This window comes from Lynx rufus, unplaced genomic scaffold (assembly GCF_022079265.1).
Source record: "Lynx rufus isolate CCGP_SWC_20201006 ecotype Redwood Valley unplaced genomic scaffold, mLynRuf1.p SCAF_15, whole genome shotgun sequence".
NCBI lineage: Eukaryota > Metazoa > Chordata > Mammalia > Carnivora > Felidae > Lynx > Lynx rufus.
This window is the reverse complement of record NW_025814829.1, coordinates 28,653,169-28,677,741: the sequence shown is the minus strand read 5'-3', so window position 1 is coordinate 28,677,741 and position 24,573 is coordinate 28,653,169. Positions and strand designations below refer to the sequence as shown.

Genomic DNA, 24,573 nt, shown 5'->3' with positions numbered 1-24,573 from the left:
CGTCAAAGAAACAAAATTACAAAAAAAGAGAGAGAGAGGAGGAAACAGATACCCATTGTACCTTTGTAACACATTGGGGCTGCAGGCTCCCAAGTACCGTTACTGCCACAGACTGCTATGTTGGTTCCATTATAGTAATAACCCTCTGAGCACGTAAACACAACTGTTGCTTTGTAGGAATATTTTCCTCCAAATCCTGACGTCAGCCTTCCATTGGCGGGTTCAGGATGTGGACATCTGACCACTGAAAAGCAGAGAAACTCCAGAATCAATGGAAAGCTGTTTCAACAAAGGACCAAAAAAAAAAAAAAAAAAAAAGAAAAATAGTGCACAGTAGTCATTTCCAGCAGGAAGAAACATACAACTAATGAAAGGCAAGGTGTTAATTAAAATAAAAAAAAAAATACCCAAGAAATCTTTATGTGTATGTACACTTTAATTCCAGGAAAAAGGATTTCGAGAAATCTGTAACTTTTTTCCACCTAGAAAGACTGTCATTAGAGTTTATTGACTTTCCTGCTTTTTTTCCATTACTGACAGGTTTTGAGAAAGGTCTGACCACCACATACAAATCCAGGGCAAGTTCAAGAGCAACTTTTGATCCTCATTAGCTCCGGGGATTTTAATTTATTATTATTATTATTATTATTATTATTATTATTATTATTTTAGAGAGAAAGAGAGCATCAGCAGAAGAAAAAGGAAGAGAATCTTAAGCAGGTTGAGTGCTGAGCAACTTGGGGCTCAATCCCACAATCCTGGGAACATGACCTGAGCTGAAATCAAGCGTCAGATGCTTGACCCAATGAGCCACCCAGGTGCGCCAGCTGCAGGTATTTTTTTTTTTTTTAAAGGTCATGCTGACACTGGCTGCAGTACCCTGCTTTTCTAGAAAGGTAGGAAAGACTTTTCTGAGAAGGTAATACTCGAGTTCAGATTTAAAAGTTGAAAAGCAAGTAGCCATGCCAAGATATGCAAAAAGAAAGTGCTCAGGTAGCAACAACATACACAAATGGGATGTTCAAGAAACAGAAAGGCCAGTGGAGTTAGGGCAGTGTTTTCCAAACATCTTGGCCTGCAAGCCAGAGATCGAAAGGCACATTTTACATCGTAAACCAGTATATAAGCACACAGGCCTGAAATACAGGTCAGCCTCATACCAGCGTGCTCTCCTGTTTCCCATTCTACTCCACCTCTTGGGAAGTAAACTGCTCATGACCTGATAGATTCATTTCAGAATCTATTAATTAATCTTTCCGCCGTTGTGTGAAACTACTGTTAACTGCACTAATGATTTTCTTTATGTTATGTTGGCTAGATATAATTTACGTACAGCAAAGCTAGTCCTCTTAAGCGGACAGCTGTATGAGGTTTGACAGAGGCAAATAATCATGTAATTACCACAATAAAGACACAGAAAAGCTCCATTGCCCCCCAACATTTCCTCATGCCGCTTTGTAATCAACCCTTCCCACCCCCACAACCACCTTCGCCAACCAGCCAAACACTGATTTGTTGTCTATTCCTATGGGGTTGTTTTTCCAGAATGTCATAATGAGCTTAATTTCTTCTTTTTTAGTTTCTTATGGTGGAAGCTTAGATCATGGGTTTGAGACTTTTTTCTAATATAAGTATTTCAGGCTATAAATATCCTTCTAAGTAATGCTTTTGCTGTATCCCACAAATAGTGAGATTTTGATATGTTGTCTTTTCATTTTTATTCAAGTCAAAACATTTTGCAATTTTCCTTGTGACGTCTCCTTTGACTCATGGGTTGGTTAGAAGTGTCTTGCATCGTTTTCAAATATTTGGGACTTTTATAGATACCTTTGATTTCTACATTCATTCCATTGTGATCTGATATTACACTCTGAATCATTTCAATTAAAAAAATTTTTTAACTATCATATTGCATAGAATATGGTATTAGAAAATGTTCCATGTGTACCTGAACAGAGTAAATATTTTACTGGTCTTCAGTGGTCCCTTTCTTCTAACAATCAAATCCCCTCCTGTGTCTCCCTGCATTACGTCACTCTCTAGACCCTTATACATTAATTTTTAAATATGTTTTGTCTAGGGTTTGTTATTCTTGTTTGTGAGATGGGTAGTCTTTCACAATTTATTCTACCATTTCCTATAGCCCGAACTCTCAAACATCTTGTAACAGAAAATTGTTATTTTTAAGCCAGTGTGTGCTGTGTTTTTTTGATGTTTCTCCAAAAAAAAAAAAAAAAAAAAAAAAAAAATCCTAACTCATGCATACACAGAGGAGTTCACAATAAATACATTAGAATGCTAAGAATGTGTAGGGTAAGGGCTGGGGAACTCTATAAATAGAACTATTTTTGAGTCAATTTTACCTGTATTAAATTGAATTAGAAACCAATTTAACAGGAGGAACGAGCACATGGGGCTGTTTTGTTTACTTGTAGGTAGGTATCTACCAAGTGTTTCCAAAATATTTACAAATGAAGAAGGAAGAAAATGGAAGTATTACCTTTACACTGCGGAGGGTTACCACTCCATTCACCATTTCCGGTACAAACAAGTCTGCTCTCTCCAATAAGTGAATATGCATCTGGTCCACTTGATTGATCACAACTGTAAGTTACCACTTCATTATATTCATATTCTTCCTTGCCACTATTGGTATATTTCCCATTTGTTATTTTTGGGGGTGGTAGACACAATATCCCTTAAAAAATGAAAAAAAAAAAAAAGGACATGAAAGGCAAAAGGAAAGGAAAAGATGAAGGTAACATTAGTGAAGTCCTATGAACTGCCTTCAATAAATTCATTAACACATGATTTCTACCAGCTGGCTATAAATCCAATATCCATTTACAAGAAAGTTTCTGTGAGAAAATGTATTCTTCCAAATTCAAGCCATTAATATAGACATGAACTTTTAGCATAAAACTCATTTTCTTAAAATACTTACAAAAGATACCTATATGAAATACCTATGTTTATCTGCAAGACCATTCTAAGTTCTCATCATAAGAGATGCTGATGCTTTAATGAGCAAATATGCTTGTGATTAAAAATAAAACTCAGTGCTAGTTGAGAAATGCTTTATAATTTATAAATACTCTTGACACTTGAACAACATCGGGGTAAGAACTGATCCCCTGCAGTTAAAACTCCTCATATCTTTTGATTCCCCCCAAACTTAACTACTAATAGGCTACTACTGACCAGAGCCTTACCAAGAACATAAAAAGTTGATTAACACATATTTTTGGTATATGTAGTATATGCTGTATTCTTACAATTAAACAAGCTAGATAGAAGAAAATGTTACTAAGAAAACCACGAGGAAGAAGAAACACATTTACCATACTGTACTGTTAAAAAACCACAAGTGGACCCACAACAGTTAAAACCTGTGCTTTTCAAGAGTCAATTGTATAACCATTCACTAAATTGATAGTTCCCAGTATCAAAATATTATTATCTGTTTTCACTTTTATCCATATGAGTCTATGGTGAAATCATCCAGATACTATAAATTGTGTGATAACACCACCGACTGAATCCAGACATCTTCCTTTAAGCCAGATTCTGAAGAGATTTGCAAAAATGTAAAACAATACCCTATTCTATTCCTTGTGGAAAATTCTGCTTTTTTAAAATTTATTTATTTTTCGATGTTTGTTTATTTTTGACAGAAAGATGGAGTGCAAGTGGGGGAGGGGTAGAGAGAGAGGGAGACACAGAATCCGAAGCAGGCTCCAGGCTCTGAGCTGTCAGCACAGAGCCCAATGCAGGGCTCCGTCGAACTCACGAGCCGTAAGATAGGACCTGAGCCGATGTTGGACGCTTAACGTACTAAGCCACTCAGGCACCCCGAAAATTCTGCTTTTTTAAAAAATTTGTTGGGGCGGCCTGGGTGGCTCAGTCAGTTAAGTGTCTGACTTCAGCTCAGGTCATGATCTCACTGTTCGTGGGTTCGAACCCCACATCGGGCTCTGTGTGACAGCTCAGAGCCTGGAGCCTGCTTCAGATTCTGTGTCTCCTCTCTCTGCCCTTCCCTGCTCACACTCTTTCTGTCTCCCACAAATAAACATTTAAAAAAATTGTTGCATAGGTTAACATGCATTGCGCTTACAGTTCTTAAAAGAGAATTAATAAATAATTATGAATATCAATAGACATAACCTGCATAGGAAAAGCTCTTTGTGGTTTTTATTAATTTAAAAGCATAAAGGGATCCCAACAGCAAAATTTTATTTTATTTTTGTTGTTGTTGTTGCTATAAGACTTTATTTTTTTAATATGAAATTTATTTTCAAATTGGTTTCCATACAACACCCAGTGCTCATCCAAACAGGTGCCTTCCTCAATACCCATCACCTTCCCTCCCCTCCCTCCCACCCCCATCAACCCTTAGTTTATTCTCAGTTTTTTAAGAGTCTCTTATGGTTTGCCTCCTTCCCTCTTTATAACTTTTTTTTCCCCTTCCCCTCCCCCATGGCCTTCTGTTAAGTCTCAGGATCCACAAAAGAGTGAAAACATATGGTATCTGTCTTTCTCTGTATGACTTATTTCACTTAGCATCACACTCTCCACGTTGCTACAAAAGGCCATATTTCATTCTTTCTCATTGCCAAGTAGTATTCCATTGTGTATATAAACCACAATTTCTTTATCCATTCATCAGTTGATGGACATTTAGGCTCTTTCCATCATTTGGCTACTGTTGAAAGTGCTGCTATTTTAAAGACTAACCCTCTAAATTCAAAAGAAAGCATATACTTACTACTACATAGAGGGGGATTATCACTCCAAGTCATTGTATTATCGTCGATACTAGAAAGTTCACAATAAATAACTTTTGACCCAAATAATCGATAACTAGAAAAGAAAAAAAGTTACTGGATTCTTCAGCAGTTAACAAGATGTGTAGAGCAACGAAAAAACATTTCACATGGTTGTTTTTCTCTACTACAGTAGTTTGAGGAAGAAGTTCCTTAAGGGACATATAATGAGAATGGTAACCATAGCTGCAGCTTAACCAAATAAAGAATTTCTGCACTGAAATATACACTGGCCTAGAGCAAAGATTTCTAAATAAATCTGTCACATCTGTCAGTCTGGCCTCTCTGCTATCTCCAGCAATCACATTACTCATTCACTTCTATGCTCTGGCCATTCTTCACAGTCAGAACACCCAAGCAGAGAGATTAGGCCCTAGGGCTTGCCTGGATGGAGCTGAGTCCCAGCTCCAGGACTCGCTTTCTATCTGACCTCAGGCAAGTCCCTTAATGTTCCTCTTGCTCAGCTTCCTCATCCCGCCAAAGAGGATAACAGCATATACATCATGGAGCTCTTTTTTTAACATGTATTTATTTTTGAGACAGAGAGAGAGAGAGCATGAACAGGGGAGGGTCAGAGAAAGAGGGAGACGCAGGATCTGAAACAGGCTCCAGGCTCTGAGCTGTCAGCACAGAGCCCCTTGCGGGGCTTGAACCCACGGACCGCAAGATCATGACCTGAGCCGAAGTCGGACGCTTAACCGACTGAGCCACCCAGGCACCCTCATCATGGAGCTCTTTTGAGGATTAGATGAGTTGCCATCTGGCACATAGCAAGTGTTAGGTGAGTTTTAGTTCTTATTCATGTTTACATCACAGTATCTGTTTTTATAAATGCTTATTTATTTGGGGGGGGGGACCGAAAGAGAGGGAGAGAGAAGCTGACAGTGCAGAGCCTGATGTAGGGCTATGTCCCACGAACCGTGGGATCATGACGTGAGCTGAAACCAAGAGCTGGCTCCTCAACTGACTGAGCCACCGAGGTGTCCCCATAGTATCTTTCTAACAAGGAGTAGCTCAGGGATATGCCTACTCATTATCTTCTCTGATGATTTAAATTCACAGTTCTCTCTTCTCCTGAACTCTCATTGTAATGATCATGAATCATTATATTTATTTGGGACTATTCATTTGCTTCTTTGTTTTGACATCTTTTTGTATGTATTTTGTTTCTCAATAAGGCTACAACTTCTCTGAGAAGAGAATAGGTCTTAAATTTTTACTGTTCCTTAAAGTGCCTAACAAGCTATCTCTAAATAACTATAGGCATACCTCGTTTTATTGCGTTGTTTTTTTTTCTGTGCACGTGGCAGATACTGTATTTTTTTTAATAAATTGAAGGTCTGTGGCAATACTACAACATGCAAGTCAATCAGTGCATTTTCCAAACAGCATTGGCTCACTTCGCGTCTCTGTATAAACTTATCTTTAAATTAAGGTATGTACATTGTTTTTTTTTTAATATATAATGCTATTGCACATTTACTAGACTCCATTATGGTATAAACCTAACTTTTATATGCACTAGAAAACCCAATAATTAATTTCACTCACTTTTTTGAAATACTTGCTTTATTGAGGGGTTATGGAACCAAACCCTCCACCTCTGAGGTATGCCTATGGTGACAGCATGCTCCAATATTTTTACTGGACCAAGTTAAAAAACAGACAGTGAAACTGCCTGCAAATACTTCCACCTGAATTTTCCCCCAGAATCAGTCAATCACTGATTCTCTATTAAAACGTATTAGGAGATTATTCTGGAACAATGGCAAGGTGGTAAGCACCAGGAATCTGTCTCTCGATCTAGAAGACAACTGCACTCTTAGGATCTATGTGATGTAAATATTTTAGAACTAGGGAGTCTGCTGATGGTTTACAACTTCCCAGGAAAGACTTGGACAGGTAAACTGCATTGATTTCAGTCAATTTCATCTCAGCAGAGTGTCAGGTACCCATCCTCCACCCCCCAGCAGGCAGCTGTGCATGCGTTCTTGGAGCAGCTTAGAAGCAGTTGGGAGATCCAGGGTGGGCAAAAAAAGACTCTGTCCTCCAAATAGCGGGGATCTGTGCTCTTATCACTGAACTCTGCTTCTGATCACAGAGAAGCAGTGAGGCAGGCAGTTACTGTTGTCACACCTGCCCCTAACTCTTGTAAGCCCCCTTCTACCAGCCTGAAGTGACTTCTAGGGGACTAAACATCCAGTGCCCTCTGCTCCTCATTTCATGTTTCATTTTTCTCCTCTCAGGAGCCAGACGTTAAAGACTAGAACACTGAAAGACAATTGCATGTGTGGGAAAAGGTAAAAGTGAATGTGCCTGCCCAGAGAAAGGCTAGAAAAAACTGAAAAGACCTTCAGTTTACATGTCAGGCTGATCCTTCACATGGAGACAGCCTACAAGAATAACATAAAATGGCAAACCCTAGGGAAAGAGGAGAATCTGATTTCCAGAGTTAGCACATTAGTAGATTCAAATGTACAGTTCAACAAAAGTTACAAGGTATGCAAAGAAAGAGGAAAGTCTGGTCCATTCAAAGGAAAATATACATTAACAGAAATTAACAGAACTAGACAAAGACTTTAAAATAAAAGTCTTAAAGATGCTCAAAGAATTAAAGGAAGAAATGTAGAAAGTCAAGAAAACAATGTGTGAAGAAAATGGAAGCATCTACTGGAGATAGAAAACCTACAACAAAACCAAAATGAAATTCTGGAGTTGAAAAGCATAATAACTACAATGAAAAATTCACTAGGGAATTGAATACAGATTTGAACATGCAGAAGAAAGAATTGGTGAAGAGAGGGCAATGGAAATTACGGAGTCTGAGGAGCAGAAAGAGAAAAGATTGAAGAAAAGTAGACAACCACAGGTACTTAGGTGACACCAATATGCTAGCCAACATACATGCTGTAAGACAATCAGAAGAAGATAGAAAGGGCACAGAGAATATCTGAAGAAATAATGGTTGGAAACTTCCCAATTTTGATGAAAGTTGTGAATATAAACATCTAAAATGCTCAACAAACTCCAAGTAAGAAGAATGCATAGAGACCCACACTAGAAAGCATAAGAAACTTTCAAAAGACAAAGACAAAGACAGAGAATCTTGAAAGCTGGGAGAAAGAAGTGAATCATCGCCTAGGAGGGATCCTAAATAAGATTATCAACAGATTTCACATCAGGACTTAGAGGTCAGAAGATAGTGGATGGACTGAAAGCTCAAAGGGCTAAAAGAAAAAGAACTGGCAATCAAAATTCCTCTATCCAGTAAAACTGTCCTTCAAAAGTGAGGGAGAAATCAAGACTTCCCCAGAAAAAAAAGTCTGAGGGAGTTTGTGACCAATGGTTTGTGACTACAATTTCGCTTGTAGGAAATGTCCAAGGGAGTCTACGAGGTGAAATGAATGGACACTAAAAAGTAACTTGAAGCTGTATGGATAAAGATCTCAATAAAGTAAATACCTGGGCAACATTAAAAGCTGGTATTATTGTAACAATGGTTTGTAAGTAAAATTTTTGTTTTCTATATGATTTAAGACACCAATCTTTTAGAAGAAAATAAGTTATTAGTGCAGAAGCTAGTATTACAATTATTAGTGTAGAGATCAGTGCGGCATCAGCAACCAAAAGGGTGGGGATGAAGCTGTAAATGAGCAGTTTTTGTAATTTATTGAAGCTAACCTGGTGTAAATTCAAACTGGAGTGCTAAGAGTGTAGGATGTTAACTGTAGACCCCATGGTAACTATAAACAAAATAGCTGTAGAATATACACAAAAGGAAATGAGAGAGGAATTTAAACATTTCACTGTAAAAATAAACTAAACAAAAAATTAAACAGTAATACAGGAAATGAGGGACATAAAAAGGTATAAGGCATATAGAAAAAAATAGCACAATTTCAGAAGTGCCTCTTGCCAGTAATTACTTTAAATGTAAATGGATTAAATTCTCCAATCAAAAGACAGCGATCAGCAGAATGGATGAAAACACATGCATGATCCAGGGGGACCTGGGTGGCTCAGTCAGTTGAGCATCTGACTCTTGATTTTGTGTCAGGTCATGATCTCACAGTTTATAGGATCAAACTGTGTTGGGCTGTGTGCTGACAACACATAGCCTGCTTAGGATTCTCTCTCCTTCTCTGACCCTCCCCAACTCAATTCTTTCTTTCTGTCAAAATAAACTAAACCCAAACCTAGCAGAAGGGAGTATTAAAGATTAGAGAGGAGATAAATAAAATAGAGGAGAAAAACCAAAAGTTGGTTCTTTGTAAAGATCAACTGAATTCACAAACCTTAGTTAGATGGACTAAGAGAGAGAGAAGACTCAATTTATTGAAATCAGAAATGCAAGTGGGAACATTACTATCAATTCTACAGAAATATAAAATATAATAAAAGAGTTCTATTAACAGTTTTGCACCAACAAGTTGGATAACCTAGATAAAATGGACAAATTGCTAGAAACACAAAGGCTACCAAAACTAAACCATGAAGAAACAGAAATTACAACTACTTACTCACCTATAACTAGTAAGGAGATTGAATCAGTAATCGAAATTCTCTCAGTAAAGAAAAACCCCAGACCTGATGGTTTCATGGGTGAATTCCACTAAACATTTAAAGAACTAATACTTATCCTTCTCAAACTTTTCCAAAAAATTTAAGAGGAGGGAAATCTTCCTAATTCATTCAATGAAACCAGCATCAACATGATACCAAAAGACACTACAAGCAAATAAAGCTACAGACCAATACTTCTTATGAACCATGATGCAAAAAATCATCAAAAAATACTAACCAACAAAATTCAGTAGCATATTACATACCATGAACAAGCAAAATTTATTCCTGGGATGCAAGGATGGTTCAACATATGAAAAATGACCAATGTCATATGCCACATCAGCAGAATGGACAAAAACCACACAGTTATCTCAATTGATGCAGAAAAAGCATTTGACAAAATTCAACACTCTTTCATGGTAAATATATTCAATGAACTAGGAAGACAAGAAAACTATCTTAAGATAATAAAGGCCATTCATGAAAAACCCACAGCAAATATTATACTCAATGGTGAAAAGCTGAAAGCTGTTCCTCTAAGATCAAGAACAAGTCAAGGATGCCTGTTTTTACCATGTCTATTCAACATAGTACTGGAAGTTCTAGCCATAGCAATTAGGCAAGCAAAAGAAATAAAAGACATCCAAACTGGAAACGAAGAAGTAAAATTATCAGTTTGTAGACAATGTGATCTTATCTATAGAAAATCATAAAGATTCCACCAGAACAAAACAAGTGTTAGTAGCACTAATAAATGAATTCAGCAAAGTAGCAGGATAAAAGACAATATAAAAAAAAAAATCAGACGCATTTTCATATTGTATTCTGTTTACCTTCTAAATGAACATTTTTCATAAATGTCCAGTATCCCCAATATAGACTACTGAAAGAACCCTATAGAACAAAGGCTGTTAATCTTTTTAAAAAAATTTTTTTATGTTTATTTTTGAAAAAGAGAGAGAAAGACACAGTGTGAGTGAGGGAGGGGCCGATAGAGAGGGAGACACAGAATCCAAAGCTGGCTCCAGGCCCTGAGCTGTAGTCACAGAGTCCGATGTGGGGCTTGAACTCATGAGCCTTGAGATCATGACCTGAGCTGAAGTCAGATGCTTAACCAACCAAGCCACTCAGATGCCTCAAAGGCTGTTATTCTTAAGTGCTCAATACCTCTTTTTGAGATACTTAACCTTTGTAACAATCACAAAATTCTAACTAACAGATCTTGATCAACATAACGGTTCAGGTTAACCAGGTGAATTTTGGTCTGCTCTCAATATAAGAATATCTTCAGTTGGCAATTTGGTCTTTCATTTCTATAAGCCCAACTTCAACTGAGAGTTGGCCATTTTAAATAGGGTGCACTTTATTGTAAAAAATGAAGTCACCATTGTTAATGCTCACAATAGATTTATAGCAGATATGGTAAATATTATAGAATTTTGTTTTTCTTCATTTAAATTTCTTTCTACTAATTACACATCTTTTCAGTTTCCATAAAAAGCCTGAGCCTTGTTAGGCGGTAAGTACGACTTGTCAATAGGAGGAAAATGCAATCAACTTTATGGGAACACTTATGAAGAGAAGCAAAACAAAAATGGAATTAGGAATATTTACCTTATTTCCTCTACGGAACAATTTACTTACCCCTCATTACAAGCATAGTGAACCTGTGATCCAAAGAGAAAACTTCCATTTACGCTGACCATATGGCCATTTACGGGATCTCCTGGATGTTGACATGATTTTTCTAAAAGAAAATTTTCAAATTTGTTGTTTCATGTCAGTTTCAAAATACTTGAATTAAAATAAAAATTCTGCATTGCTTATCTGAATTCATGAGAGTATTTTCTATTTTTGACTATTATAAAGCCAAACTTAAGATTCACATTTAACCAGATAACCAATTGCCAAGAAAAAGATTCCTTGGGGATTTTTCGAGGACTGAAAAACTACTATTTAAAACCTACATTCACATGAGAAAACAATCACCGCACTAGTGGAATATGCAATCTCAAATGTGTGAAATCTCTAGAGCAATAAAAAAAAAATCTGTACACTTACTTGTACAAGCCTCCTGGAGAGGTGTCCATGTGTTATTAGGGTAACAAACAGAAGATACAGGAAGAAGAGGTATAATACGCTTGTATCCTGGGCGACACTGAAATTGTACATTTTCCCCAGGATTATAACTGGATTTAACAACAGTTGGCCTCATAGAGTTGTACTGCGGAGGGTCACAGGCATCTAGGGATAAGAGAATGAGAACATGAAAATGAAGTGTTTTCTCTCTGTCACCAACCAGGGACTGTGGTCTCCCAGCAGGAATGTAATACGGAATAGAAGGAAAAATCCAAGATTTTAAATGATTCTTCCATTCCTTTACCAAAGTTGTGATAGCAGTCGAGGATGTGCCTTGCTCATTTTAAATAAAAATAACATCCTACTAGGTTTGGGGAATAGGATGAATTTTCTTTCAACAATAAGTTGAAGACACAAAATCACTGGTTTTTGTCTTAACGATATATGTAAAAAAGCATCCTTCCCCATCTTTTTCTAAATTCATTTCAAAACTCGCCTCTCCTCAGGGTGCCTGGGTAGCTCAGTCAGTTACGGGTGCAACTCTTGGTTTCAGCTCAGGTCATGATCTCACGGTTTTGTGAGATCGGGCCCTGAGCCTGCTTGGGAGTCTCTCTCTCCCTCTCTTTCTGCCCCTCCTCAACTCACACTGTCTCTTTCAAAAATGAAATAAAAAAAAAAAAAACTATGAATAATTGCCCTTCCTCTAAGAAGCCTTCTATAGTATATGTAGCACTCTGCTCTGAATACTCTCCCATAGCCTGAAACAAACTAAAATAACTTGTCACTTCAGGCTTAGTTTCCTCTCAGAAGGCAAATTCCTAGAGGTAAGGGATCATATGTCTTCTTTTTCTATTACTGTACCCAGTGGGTGCTTACGAAATGCTATAGTAACAAGTGATTATTAAATAAGCGTAACGTATTTCATAGATCAAAATAAATATTCACTAAAGTCTATCAAAATACAAGACTTCATTTCTTGTTTCATGTTAGTGAACTGGACATTTTATAAGTGAATAAATACCATTTAAATATCAAAATTTACTATTCTGAAATCCTTTTTTTAAGTTTATTTATTTATGTAATCTCTACACTTAATGTGGGGCTCAAACTCATGACCCCAAGATCAAGAGTCGCAGGCTTTTCTGACTGAGCCAGCCAGGCACCACTCAAAATTGACTACTCTCAATAGCATTACATGAAAAATATGTTGCTTTGGGGGACATTATTTTAAGTATGATTTCACCTTCCTCCACTGATCAATGGATCACACATTCTTTCAGAAGCTCCCTGAATGCAGCTGTCTGGGCTGTTTATCCAATATACACCTCCAGGAGTGCTACGATACTGCTATGCTTTTAGAATTTTGAGGGGGTGAAGGGAGGGTTTTTTTTTCCCCTCCCTAGAATAGTGTCATTTCTACTTCAGCAATTCCTCTTCCCTTTCAATTAACCATGAGCTTGAAAACCCAACAGATCTGTCAGAACAATTAGGTAAAACAACACGATGGAGACACGTCCAGTAAAGTCCTAAAGGGCTAAAAGAACATGGAGGCCTCTCCTGTAAGGGTGAGGACCTAAGGACAAAGGAGATAGATCTACTTTGATCCCTGAGGAAACTTTTCTTTCTTACTCCCTGGATCTCCGTCTTACTTCAGATTAAGAGACTGGTCAAGAGAACTCTACTCAAGTGAAATATTACTCTCCTTTTACACCATATTCCTAAATTCTAAAATTGTATCTATAAACACCGTCCAACATTTCCTTTACATCATGTCCTCAAATCCACCTACTGGCAATATGTTTTCCACATTACCACTATGCTGACCAAGATATGTGAATGTTCCTCAATCAACTGTCCAAATCAGAACAAAAGCAAAAAGCAAACAAAAAGTCATAGCAATTAAAAGCATTAAAAAGAGGATTAATAAAGAGATGAATTTTATTAATAACATTACATTTACATTAAAATGAATACCCTGAGTCATTTTATAATGGGGGGAAAAAGCTAGAAATGCTAATATAATTCCATTCTAGATACAAATGCACCACGTCATTAGAAATCCTTGGAACCACCAAGAAATAAATCAAGTAACAGCATTCCTCTGATTAAATTATGCAAGTATTCCTTGTTTTATGCATTCAACTTCAGTAACTATATTGAAACCAGATAAGCATTTTAGAATTCCAAATATGACTTTCATATATAGTGACCTGTATGGAAAAAGAAATGTCAATTGGATGGTTTATCCATTCAACTAATTTGAAGTATTTTCTTCCTCCTAACACGTATAATTATAAGACATGCTTTCAAAAACATGCAAAGTTGACAACTTGGTTTGCAAGCTTTATACACTATAATAATTGAGTCCAATATTACACTGTTTTACAATAGTTTCTTCTCTTGCTGGGAACACTGATGATTTTTTTTTTTTTTTTAACCCTCTGGCTACCCTTTGTTCTCTGCTTGATTGGATAATGTGATATTCCTGATGGCTTGCTCTAGGAATTCGTGTTACTTCATTCTGCAGATCCCTCAGGGTGAATATGTATACTCCCATGACCTTATTATCACTGAGAGGTGTTGCCTCCCGCCTCCTGGTCCCCATCCTCAATCTCTAGCCAGGGTGCCAAATGTATATATCCAATTGCCCACCCACATGCTCCACTTGGAAATGTCACGCTATCTCCGATAACATTTTGAAGCCAAAGTGTGGTCTCTTGATTCTTTTCATACTTACACATGCCCAGCAAACAAAATAGACGGGTTTTAAAATTTCAATTCCTGTATAATTAACATACAGTGTTATTAGTTTTCAGGTGTACAATACAGTGATTCAACAACTCTATACATTACACAGTGATCATCACGATAAACATACTCTTTATCCCCTTCACCTATTTCATTCATCTCCCCACCCACCTACCCTCTAATAACCACCAGTTTCTTCTCTATATTTATGAGTCTGTTTTTTAGTTTATCTTTTTTGTTGTTCATTTGTTTGGTTTCTTAAATTCAATATATGAGTGAAATTGTAGAGTATTTGTCTTTCTCTCACTGACTTATTTCACTTAGCATTATACCCTCTTGCTGCAAATAGCAAAATTCCATTCTTTTTCATAACTAAGTAACGGTCCATTGTATATAGCTTCTTTATCCATTCATCTATCAACTCACCCTTGGGTTGCTTCCCTATCTGGGCTATTGTAAGTTAATGCTGCAATAAACATAGGGATGCATGTCTCTTACCAAATTAGTGTTTTCACATTCTTTGGGTAAATACCTAGTAGTGGAATTATGAATCATACAGTAATTGTATTCTTAATCTTCTATGTTTTCCACAGTGACCGCACCAGTGTGAATTCCTACCAAGAGTGGACGAGGAGGACTTTTTACCCACAACCTTGTATTTTGGATTTTGGCCATTCTGACAAGTGTGAGGTGGGATCTCATTGTGGTTTTGTTTTGCTTTCTCTGATGACTGGTGATGTTGAGCACCTTTTCATGTGTCTCTTGGCCATTTGTCTGTCTTCTTATAGAAATGTCTGTTCATGCCTTCTATTTTTCATTAGATTATTTGGGGTTTTTTGTTCTTGAGTTAAATATAGATGGTCTTCAAAACAGAAATTCCTGTTCCTTCTCTTTTATTCTGCCTTTCCTTTGAGTTCAGATCACCATCATTTCTATCTACATTGCTACTAGCATTTATGAATAGGCCTCCTTACCTACCACCCACCTTTCAGCCAGGCAGCCTGGTTCCACTACCAACACTTCTTCCCACCACATTCGTCTGAAACCCTCCCGCGCTTACACCAACAATCTACAACGTGGTCCTCAAGAAATGATCTTCTACTGAGTCTAGAGAAATTAAAGTAACTCTGGTTTAGACTTGCCATGTGCCAAGTCAAACAAAAGGGCTCAAGGTGCCCTAAAAGGACAGATGCTAACATCATGTCTGAATTTTAATGATGGTGATTGTTCATTCTTGACTATCCTGTTGCTGTCACAGTGATCTGCTCTGTGATCCAGTCCTCTGCCTTTCTCTCGCCTCTGTGTCTTCCTGCTGCCACACTGGGTAGCCCCACAGTCCATGGATGCCCTAAGCCATGTCACATCGCTAAGCCTCTGATCACAGCGTTCCCTCTGCTCTGAACACCCTTCCTACCTGCTCACCCGCAAGCCCTGTTCAACTCTCGTCTCCTTACACTGAATCCACTCAACTGTTCCTCCAGCAAGCATTTTCCACTTCCCCGGGGAGGCAGGGCCCCTTCCCCTTCCCTTGCACCGTCCTTTGCATGGACCTCTCAAGTCACTATCACATGTTTTTGTGTTTAACAGTTCCCATGGCTGGCTCCATTCATCCATGCAGCCACAACACCAAGCACAGCATGTCCCTCAGAGTAGCGAGGCAAAACAACATGGCACTCAAAGGACCACTGGTGTCAAACAGAACACCATGGGGAAGAATACGCTGTCAGGCATCTGACATTGAAACTAACCATCTTTAAGCTTGAAGCACTGGAGAAAGATCTGGCCATGTCATTTCTTCTGTTGCCTATCTCCTAGTATTCTGTAACCTAGCAACTAACCAGAAGGACTGTCCTCTGGGTATTACAATACGTAAAGAAACTAAGAAACTAGCATGTAAGCACTTATAGATCTTGGCTTCTTTATAAATTTTTTTTTTCAACGTTTTTTATTTATTTTTGGGACAGAGAGAGACAAAGCATGAACGGGGGAGGGGCAGAGAGAGAGGGAGACACAGAATCGGAAACAGGCTCCAGGCTCCGAGCCATCAGCCCAGAGCCTGACGCGGGGCTCGAACTCACGGACCGCGAGATCGTGACCTGGCTGAAGTCGGACGCTTAACCGACTGCGCCACCCAGGCGCCCCGATCTTGGCTTCTTTAATTAGAGACAAAGAAAAGACCTAACGATATGACCCACAACAGGAGATAGTGGGTTTTGTACAAAACCAGCAGACCCTTTGGGGAAGAATGAGACTGGTCCCGAAACTGGACAAATGTTCCCTTCTGTCATCTCATGCAGCTGGCAACTAACTCCCTCTGAGGTGGTGGGCTTCCGGGCACAACACTGTCTGCCTACACACCTTCTCCTGAGAGGATGAGAGGCATCAAAACTGAACCGTGTACGCCCTTCCCACTGTTTCCCTGCCCAACATAATGAAGGCTCATCTGTACTTTCCCTAATTTCATACCTGTCCTTATTTTACCTTTAAAAAAATTTTTTTTTAATCTTTATTTTTGAGAGACAGAGTGCAAATAGGGGAGGGGCAGGGAGTCAGGGAGACACAGAATCTGAAGCAGGCTCCAGGCTCCGAGCCATCAGCACAGAGCCTGACACAGGACTCAAACTCATGAATCGTAAGATCATGACCTGAGCTAAAGTTGGACGCTCAACCGATTGGGCCACCCAGGCACCCCATGATTTTACCTTTGAACCTTACACTTGGCCTTGATTTCCCTTTTCTTCATTTTTAAGTTTTATTCCCTTCCATGTTGCACTCTGTTCATTTCATTTGTCTCTTTCCTCTATTCCAAATGACATTCAGAGTCTCCTTCCCCTTTTAGCTATAAGGCTAATCTAACCTTGATCCTTTTTAAAAACTTCTTTTTGTTTTCTTTTTACCACCACTGGCCCCTCTCCACTCCACTCTCCCCACACAGAAATGAACTGTTTGATGATCAGTATTAAGCAAGACTATTGTGAGCACTGCAGACTCTACATAAACAGTGGAAGACAGAGCCCCTCTGACAGGCGCCCCTGCCTTAGCTTGGGCACCACGGATAGGCCATCCTAAGCACGATGCTTTAAAGAACCTTCCTCCGGTACTGTAAGCCTCACCTGAATCCTTTATTTCATTTTCTGGTACTTAATGTGTATACAAGAGTATTGATGCTGACGCAAAAAATGGGCATCTGGAACCACAAGTGTGACAAGACAGAGGAGCTCTCTGCATTCTACTGGGGAGAGCAGAAGACACAGTTTTGCAAGGGTGACTCCCGGTCGGGGGATTTGAGGTGGAGTGCGTGGGTCCACCTGAGACGGGGTGGTCAGAGAGGGGCCTTCCGAGGGGGCAACATCTCAGCTGAGTGTGAAGGACAAGAAGGAGCCTTAGGCACAAGGGGCCGGGGGTGGATGCTCCAAGTCTAAGGGAATAGCAAGTGCAGAAGCCCCACAGTGGCAGAGCATGGCCTGTTTAAAGAGAAAACTGTTCCTGCCTCCAGTTAAATGCTGTCAGGGACTCAAGCTCCTTTCCTCCAGAGCACTTCTGCGCTACAACATATTTATTAGTAGTATGCTTGGTATCTGCCACTCCCAATAGATTTTAGCAACTATTTCTTGACGGCCACTGTGTGCATGGCACTGGGGGCCTCACAGTGAGTAATGCAGTCCCTGCTTATATCGATGTGACTGCAACCAGATCAATAGTGAAATCAGGATCATGAAAATGGGGCAGTTTTTCGAGTGCTCACCAGTGTATCCTGAGGACTAGCACAGAACCTGGCACACAGAAGACAAATATTTGGTGAATGAATGCTACTAAGGAAAGAATGCAGCATACATAACGTATACCTAATAGGCTCCTAGAAATAACTTGGGCAGAGAAACACAGGTGCAGATATAGACAGAATGAAATATACTAAAGTGCTGAAAATGGTTGTTGCTTGAATGTTAAGTGTTAAACAACGAGCACTCTTTTTTAACACACGTGCACACACACACACACACACACACACACACACATATATTATAAGCACTCATTCCTATTCAGTGAAACATTACACAAATTTAACGGATGGGCTTTCAGCTTCTGTTAATGCGTGCAAGAGAAAACCACACTGACATTATTTATCGTGTTATTTCTTAGGATACTCATTTATCAGTAAGCTACCAATCTTTTTGATTCATTCAGTGGGCACCTGGATGGTTCAGTCAGTTCAGCCTCCAACTCCTGACTTTGGCTCAGGTCATGATCTCATGGTTGGTGAGTTGGAGCCCTGCATCGGACCCCACACAGCGGGGCGCCTGCTTGGGATTCTATCTCCCTGCCTCTGCTCTTCTTCTGCTTGAGAGCGCAGGCTCTCTCACTCTCTCTCTCAAAATAAATTAAATTTAAAAAAAATTCCCTCAAATATGACCCACCCTAATGAAAAGAAGGAAATGGCCAAAAAGCCATTAGGTAATGGAACTGGGTAATGTCTATTGGATGGGAACAGGAAGATGATTCTATGTCCAAAAAAAAAAAAAAAAAAAGAACAGCATTCGACCAACACCAATATGATCTTGGACAACAAGGAGACTGTTGTCTTTAGGTACAAAAAGCAAGGTGTGGCCTTCCCAAACTCTAAGCCCCAGGGACCCACAGCATTTTTGCACTCAGAGGCTCTCAGTCAAGCTTCTCTCAAGCTGAGAAGCCCCCGTGTAAACCAAGCAGAGAGCTTCCTTCCCAACACTCGACACCATAGGCCTGGTCACTTCCGTAAAGCACACACCCGGTAACACCCAGCCTGGGGTCTCCTAGCCCGGCACAAATTATACCCTCTTCCCAAGGCAGCACCCCTCCAAGAAACACAGGGCAAATATCCCCACAGGCACAGCGCGGATCCTAGCAACAGCTGCACGCACTGAACACGAAGACCAAACCTTCACCCTGAACTCCAGGTCCGCAAGTGCTCAGGCCCCGAAGCACACTCCAAGCTATCTCTGGGGTCAGGGATCCGCCCTGGGAAAACACCCGCCGCACCCATCGCCCGCAAGACTTACTCCAACGCCCCACAAGTTTTCACCTCCGGCACCCCAGAATCCCCAACCGATAGGTGCTCGCACAGCACGTCCAGGGGCACCCCCGGCCCGCGCCTGCTCCCGACCCACCAAAGAAAGCTCCGGGGCCCTGGGTCCGGTCGGCCCGCTCGCAGACCCGCTCCGGCTCGCCACTTGAGCGCACACCCGATCCAGGCTCTTACCGGAGGGCATGGGTAGCAGTAGCCCTGGGGCCACCAAAAGGATTACAAAGCAGGACAGTGAAGAGCGCCTCTCGGGGAGGCCGGGATCTGCGTGGAACAGCGCGCAAGACGCCATCATCTTCCGGGAGACCAGCGGGAACCGGGGAGCTCGCCTGGCAAAGACCTTCCCGAGTCCGGGTACCAGACGCAACAATCCCCCTCGTATGCAGGTGTCAGGCTCCCTCCCAGGCGCAGGGGCGTGGCCTGAGGAAGTGAGTGGAAGTGACGGAGTTGGGCGGGAGTGAGAGGACTTCCGGACTGGGCGGGGCTAGCCAGCAGCTGGAAGCGGGACCTGCCTGGCGGCGTGCGGGACTCGGCTGGCTCAGGATGAGAAAGGGATCCGGAAGGGTGGAAAGGAAAGGAGGGCTAGGGAGTCATCTTTGTCCCTTTTCCGGAGCGGAACGCCGCTTTGAGGGAAAAGCGCCTCGCCCTGAAAATACAAACCCAGAGCCCAGGCAGCGGGTCGTCGTGGGGCCAGCACCCCTCGGGGCTCCGGTCGTGTCCTGAGGCACTCGGGACTGACCGGAGACCCTGGGCCCTTGTTTCAAGAGTTGGCAGTGATCGGGCATATTTAGGGACAATACTTGTGATTTCCGGGGCTCAGCACCTGCTCTTGGATCTTCTCAAGGCCTGCTAGATTTCAGAATCTCAAAGGTTTGGCCACTGCACTCCCAACCCCTAAGGAAAGGATGGGAGATGAATTATTAAAGGACACCGGGGCCATTAGCATATCGGGCCTCACCTCTCTGGGGCCCTTGCCCTTGAGCAACTGAATGTTTTATTGAAGAGGAAAAAACATGCACGAAAAAGGTAAGGACAAAGGAGTATTAATTGCCAATCTCCTAGAGATACTTAAAGCCGTTATTGTTGGGATGCGAGGAATTGATAAGAGAGAGCTCTTCTGGGGAAACAATCTCTCGGTGGAAAGTCAAGCGGAAAATGAAGAATGAGCCAGATCTATTTGTAGCGTTGTGATTAAACCTGTATGACTAGTAAGAGGAGAAGTAACATGACCTTTATTAAAAGAGCATACAAAAGGAGGTGACGTTTTCTTCCTATTAGCTGGCAAAGAAGGATAAACGTCAACCAGCATGAGTAAATGTATCGGGGGGCCAACACCCTCAAACTTTTGGCTTTCAAGTTGCCATATGTTAAGTTTTCAAATGGACATGACTTTTCTTTTTTTTTTTTCAACGTTTATTTATTTTTGGGACAGAGAGAGACAGAGCATGAACGGGGGAGGGGCAGAGAGAGAGGGAGACACAGAATCGGAAACAGGCTCCAGGCTCTGAGCCATCAGCCCAGAGCCCGACGCGGGGCTCGAACTCACGGACCGCGAGATCGTGACCTGGCTGAAGTCGGACGCTTAACCGACTGTGCCACCCAGGCGCCCCTAGACATGACTTTTAAACCACTAGTTGTTCCATTTAGGGTTCATGCCAAAGAAATCGTCAGAGCTGTGACCAAAGATGTATAATTTAGGGGGGAAAAATAAATCCTAAGTGTCTAGCAAAAGTAGAAGGCAGTTTTGATAGGTGGCTTTACGGTATGAATGTCTAGGCAGAAGCAGTTAAAAATCCACGCGAGAAACTACGCAATATCTTTGTGAGTTAAAAAAAAAAAAAAACCTCCATAAAGTATTTGACTTTTGGCATTCTCATAGAGGAATTAGTGTAAAATATTCCAGAATTAACTAATGGTGATAGTGATGAGGGAGTATGAGGCAGGCTGAGGGCAAAACACAAACTAGCACCCCCCTCTCCCACAGTGGGACATGTGTGATATTGCTTGGACACTTCCACCTACCCCAAAACCAGAAAGGACAAAAAACCAAATGGTGAAACTGATGAGAGTCTCCACCAGTTTACCAGAAAAAGTCAGTCCCATCAACAGCCTAAAATTCAGGCTCTCCCTACTGTCTCAATGTTAATGCCTTGCTAGAGGGAAAAACAACCTTAGCTGGGCAATAGCTAGGCCTCCAAAGTCTTTAGCAAACTCCCTCTTGACTTTTTGTCCCCAGGCTCCATAAAATGGTCACCCCCACACTTACAGTGCAGGTCTTCCTGCCCATGAGTCCTGTCCCCGTGCTTTCACAAAATCACCTTTTTGCACCAAAGCCGGCTCCAAGAGTGTTTTCCTGGCCATTGGTGCCAGACCCCACGAACCCCCCATCACCCCAAAACTTCAATAGGATCATGGAGATTTCATTTTCATTGTGGTTTTTAGTTTTCTTTAATGCCCCTGTGCTACACTGGGAATCAGACGAAGAAAAAGATTGTCAAAGTCCAACTTCTACATCCACTGCTATTTCGTTCATAGAATCTCTCAGAGTTAAGTTATAATGTGAATGGTGAGGAAATGTAAGCTTTTTGTATTAATTTCAAATGCATCTTCTGGAATTATAAAATGCTGTATGCATTTAAAGAATTCTAAAGCAGAGATGTACTAAAAACTTTGTGGGTTCAGCAAACCGTGGAATTTCCTCTTTCTCCCAGAACAAAACAATGTCTAGATTCTTGGCACTGCGTATAAAACGTTATGTAAAGTGATACATAAAACAAACACCTTAGCATCTTAGATTGTAAAATCCAGACACTCCGTGATGACATTGACTTGAAGGAAGTATAGTTAAGGAGACAGTGAGGGGGAATTATTACTGTTAATTCTTAACAGTTGCAAAAGACTGACAGAACAGAAGTGTCCTATGGACCAATGTTGATACTTAATGCATAAAAACAGAGAATGTATTTATTGTTCTCTGTAACCATCTGTATAAAATGGTATATATCATTGACATCTCAATAGGATGAAAGCATTTTCCCATCTATTTGTGGTCTTAGAAGTAAGTGGGTTTTTTGCTTATGAGTAAATTAAAGGTTCAGAACATGGCTGGGGTTTGGTTTGTTAGTTACAAGTGCTGGATAGATTCAGGAATTGGGGTTGCACGGTTGCACTGGAACTTTCCTTCTGTCAGTAAAGTCTATCCTTGGGGTTCAGCAAACCATTCTTAATATAATTGAGTACTTTCACATTGATTAATTAATTTTCAAATGACCCAATTAAGGCTCCCTTTGAAAGGTTCTGTGCCCCATTCCCTCTTGTTCTGGACAAGCTCCATGAGACAGGGATAGAGTTCTCTTGCTGTAGCTCCAGTGCTGAGACAGTTCTGTGTCTGTAAGGTGTATAATAAAAACGTATATATACTGAATGAAATAAATGGGGGTTGCTGTCTCGTGCATCTAACATGTCTCTGCCAATTCTCCGCCACCATGGATTTACCAAATGCTGGGGAAGCTCTGAGAGATTTTGTTGTCAGAATTTTAAGATACTGGGAGCAAAGTGGGGTTTGCCTCTAAAAGGAATGAGCTACAACTGTGTGCACACAAACCGTTCCTGGATCGGGCACTGCAAGCTGTGTTACGAAGCAGAGCTGCTGTCTGTCCCTTAGCCTTGAGATCGTTTTAGTGACTTGGTTCAAAGGGAGAGTGTCGACAGTGAACTTCTTGAAGCCCTGACGGGAATGGCACTCAAGAGTCCAGGCTTTGAGTGAAGCGGGGGAGTAAACACTCATGGTTTCTGCAGCTCCCCCTGGAGATTCTGTCACACTGCTAAAGTGCAGGAGAGGAGAGCATGGAGAACATGCCTGTGCGTAGACCAGGTTTGGAGCTACGTGCTACATCTCCTTTCAGACTGTGTGAAGGCCAGTGGGGAGGAGGTAGGTGTGTGAAGATGTCTTTAAACACAGGCCAACTTCTGGAAAATAAATCGTAATGTTGGATGATTCCTGGCCTCCTAAATTAGTCTGTTTCCATCGTGCTGATCTGAGGTGGGGGTAAGCAGCAGGAATGGGCCTGTGAGTGCTCTCAGGAGAGGCTTTCCGCTGCCATGGTGAATTACACAGGACGCATTTGTGAAAACCTGAAAGAGGATGGCTAAACAGGATGGTTCAACCATCTTGCTGATGTTGGCCCTGGGGGCTGTGCCACCGCCCTTTGTATCTGGTAAACACCTGCCATTCAGTTGACCTTCTTATTTAGCTCTTACCAGCAAGAGCATTCCTGTGGTAAGCCATTACCTGCCCCAGGATTCTAAAACAATCAAGTGCAGAAAGGAAGGCGTTTCTTAGAAGGAACACATATTCATTTTGTTTCCTCTTGGCTTGTGAAGGTTTAAAATGTAAATATATTACAAACCATAGTCCACAAGTAGATTTAGAAAGGAAAATCTTTTATCCCTTTCTTATAATGATGGAGACAGAACATTTTATTTAAATGTCATAGATTTAAACTAACGTACACCTTACACTTGCATGTACACAAAAGGCAAATGAGAAAAAAGAGAATATTAGCACTAGGAATAACTTTGGAGACCAGCTGGACCAGCCCCTGCTTTTCAGAAGGAAAATGTAAGGCCAGAGGTTAACATAATTGTTCAAGAATACAAATAAAGTTTGTATTTAAAAATTTTTAATTTAAAAATTTTTTAATTTGAAATTCAGTATTTTACCCATAGTTAGTATATAGAGTATTTCCCTTATATAAATGTTGTACAGGTAAAAAAAAGTCTCATGAATTTCTTGAAATTAAATGTCCCAGGCATCAGATAGTTGTTAACCATAATACTCACAGACCTACTTCATTCTGGGTGGAAAAAAAGGAATTTTCATTTTTTTCATGGGATAGGGAATTTTGATTCTAAAACAGCGCAGTCCCCAACAACTATTTTCTAGCCTTCCTTTAAAATGTACTTCTTCAGGGGCGCCTGGGTGGCTTAGTCTGTTAAGCAGCCGACTTCAGCTCATGTCTTGATCTCTCGGTACCTGAGTTCAAGCTGTTCAAGCTCCGGGTTGGGCTCTGTGCTGACAGCTCAGAGCCTGGAGCCTGTTTCCGATTCTGTGTCTCCCTCTCTCTGACCATCCCCTGTTCATGCTCTGTCTCTCCCTGTCTCAAAAATAAATCAAACGTTAAAACAAAAATTTAAAAAAAAAAGGTACTTCTTCAGAAGCTTAAGACGTAATAGATTTCCCTATGTTCCAGCTAAGCAAAGCCATTTAGGATCTTTTTATATATTCATAGGTCACTT

General features: G+C 40.6%; 1 protein-coding gene and 1 long non-coding RNA gene across 7 annotated transcripts in view; one reads left to right on the top strand and one right to left on the bottom strand.

Annotated features, from left to right (window-relative positions):
• Positions 1–19,667, bottom strand: part of LOC124510075 (membrane cofactor protein-like) — a 38,805-nt gene extending 19,138 nt beyond the window's left edge. Inside the window, exons 1-6 of the mRNA XM_047076771.1 lie at positions 19,453–19,667; positions 11,451–11,633; positions 11,034–11,136; positions 4,766–4,860; positions 2,501–2,698; positions 62–244 (exon numbers count right to left, since the gene is read on the bottom strand). Of these exons, the coding sequence (XP_046932727.1) occupies positions 62–244; positions 2,501–2,698; positions 4,766–4,860; positions 11,034–11,136; positions 11,451–11,633; positions 19,453–19,570 (880 nt within the window). The 5' untranslated portion in view covers positions 19,571–19,667. The remainder of the gene's footprint in view (positions 1–61; positions 245–2,500; positions 2,699–4,765; positions 4,861–11,033; positions 11,137–11,450; positions 11,634–19,452) is intronic.
• Positions 19,668–19,791: 124 nt separating this feature from the next.
• LOC124510078 (uncharacterized) overlaps positions 19,792–24,573 on the top strand; it is a 56,506-nt gene continuing 51,724 nt past the window's right edge. For 2 of the 6 annotated variants that reach the window (XR_006961597.1, XR_006961598.1), the window contains exon 1: positions 19,792–20,301. This is a non-coding gene — a long non-coding RNA (uncharacterized LOC124510078). The remainder of the gene's footprint in view (positions 20,302–24,573) is intronic. The other 4 variants (XR_006961595.1, XR_006961602.1, XR_006961601.1 and 1 more) reach the window with 4 other exon arrangements.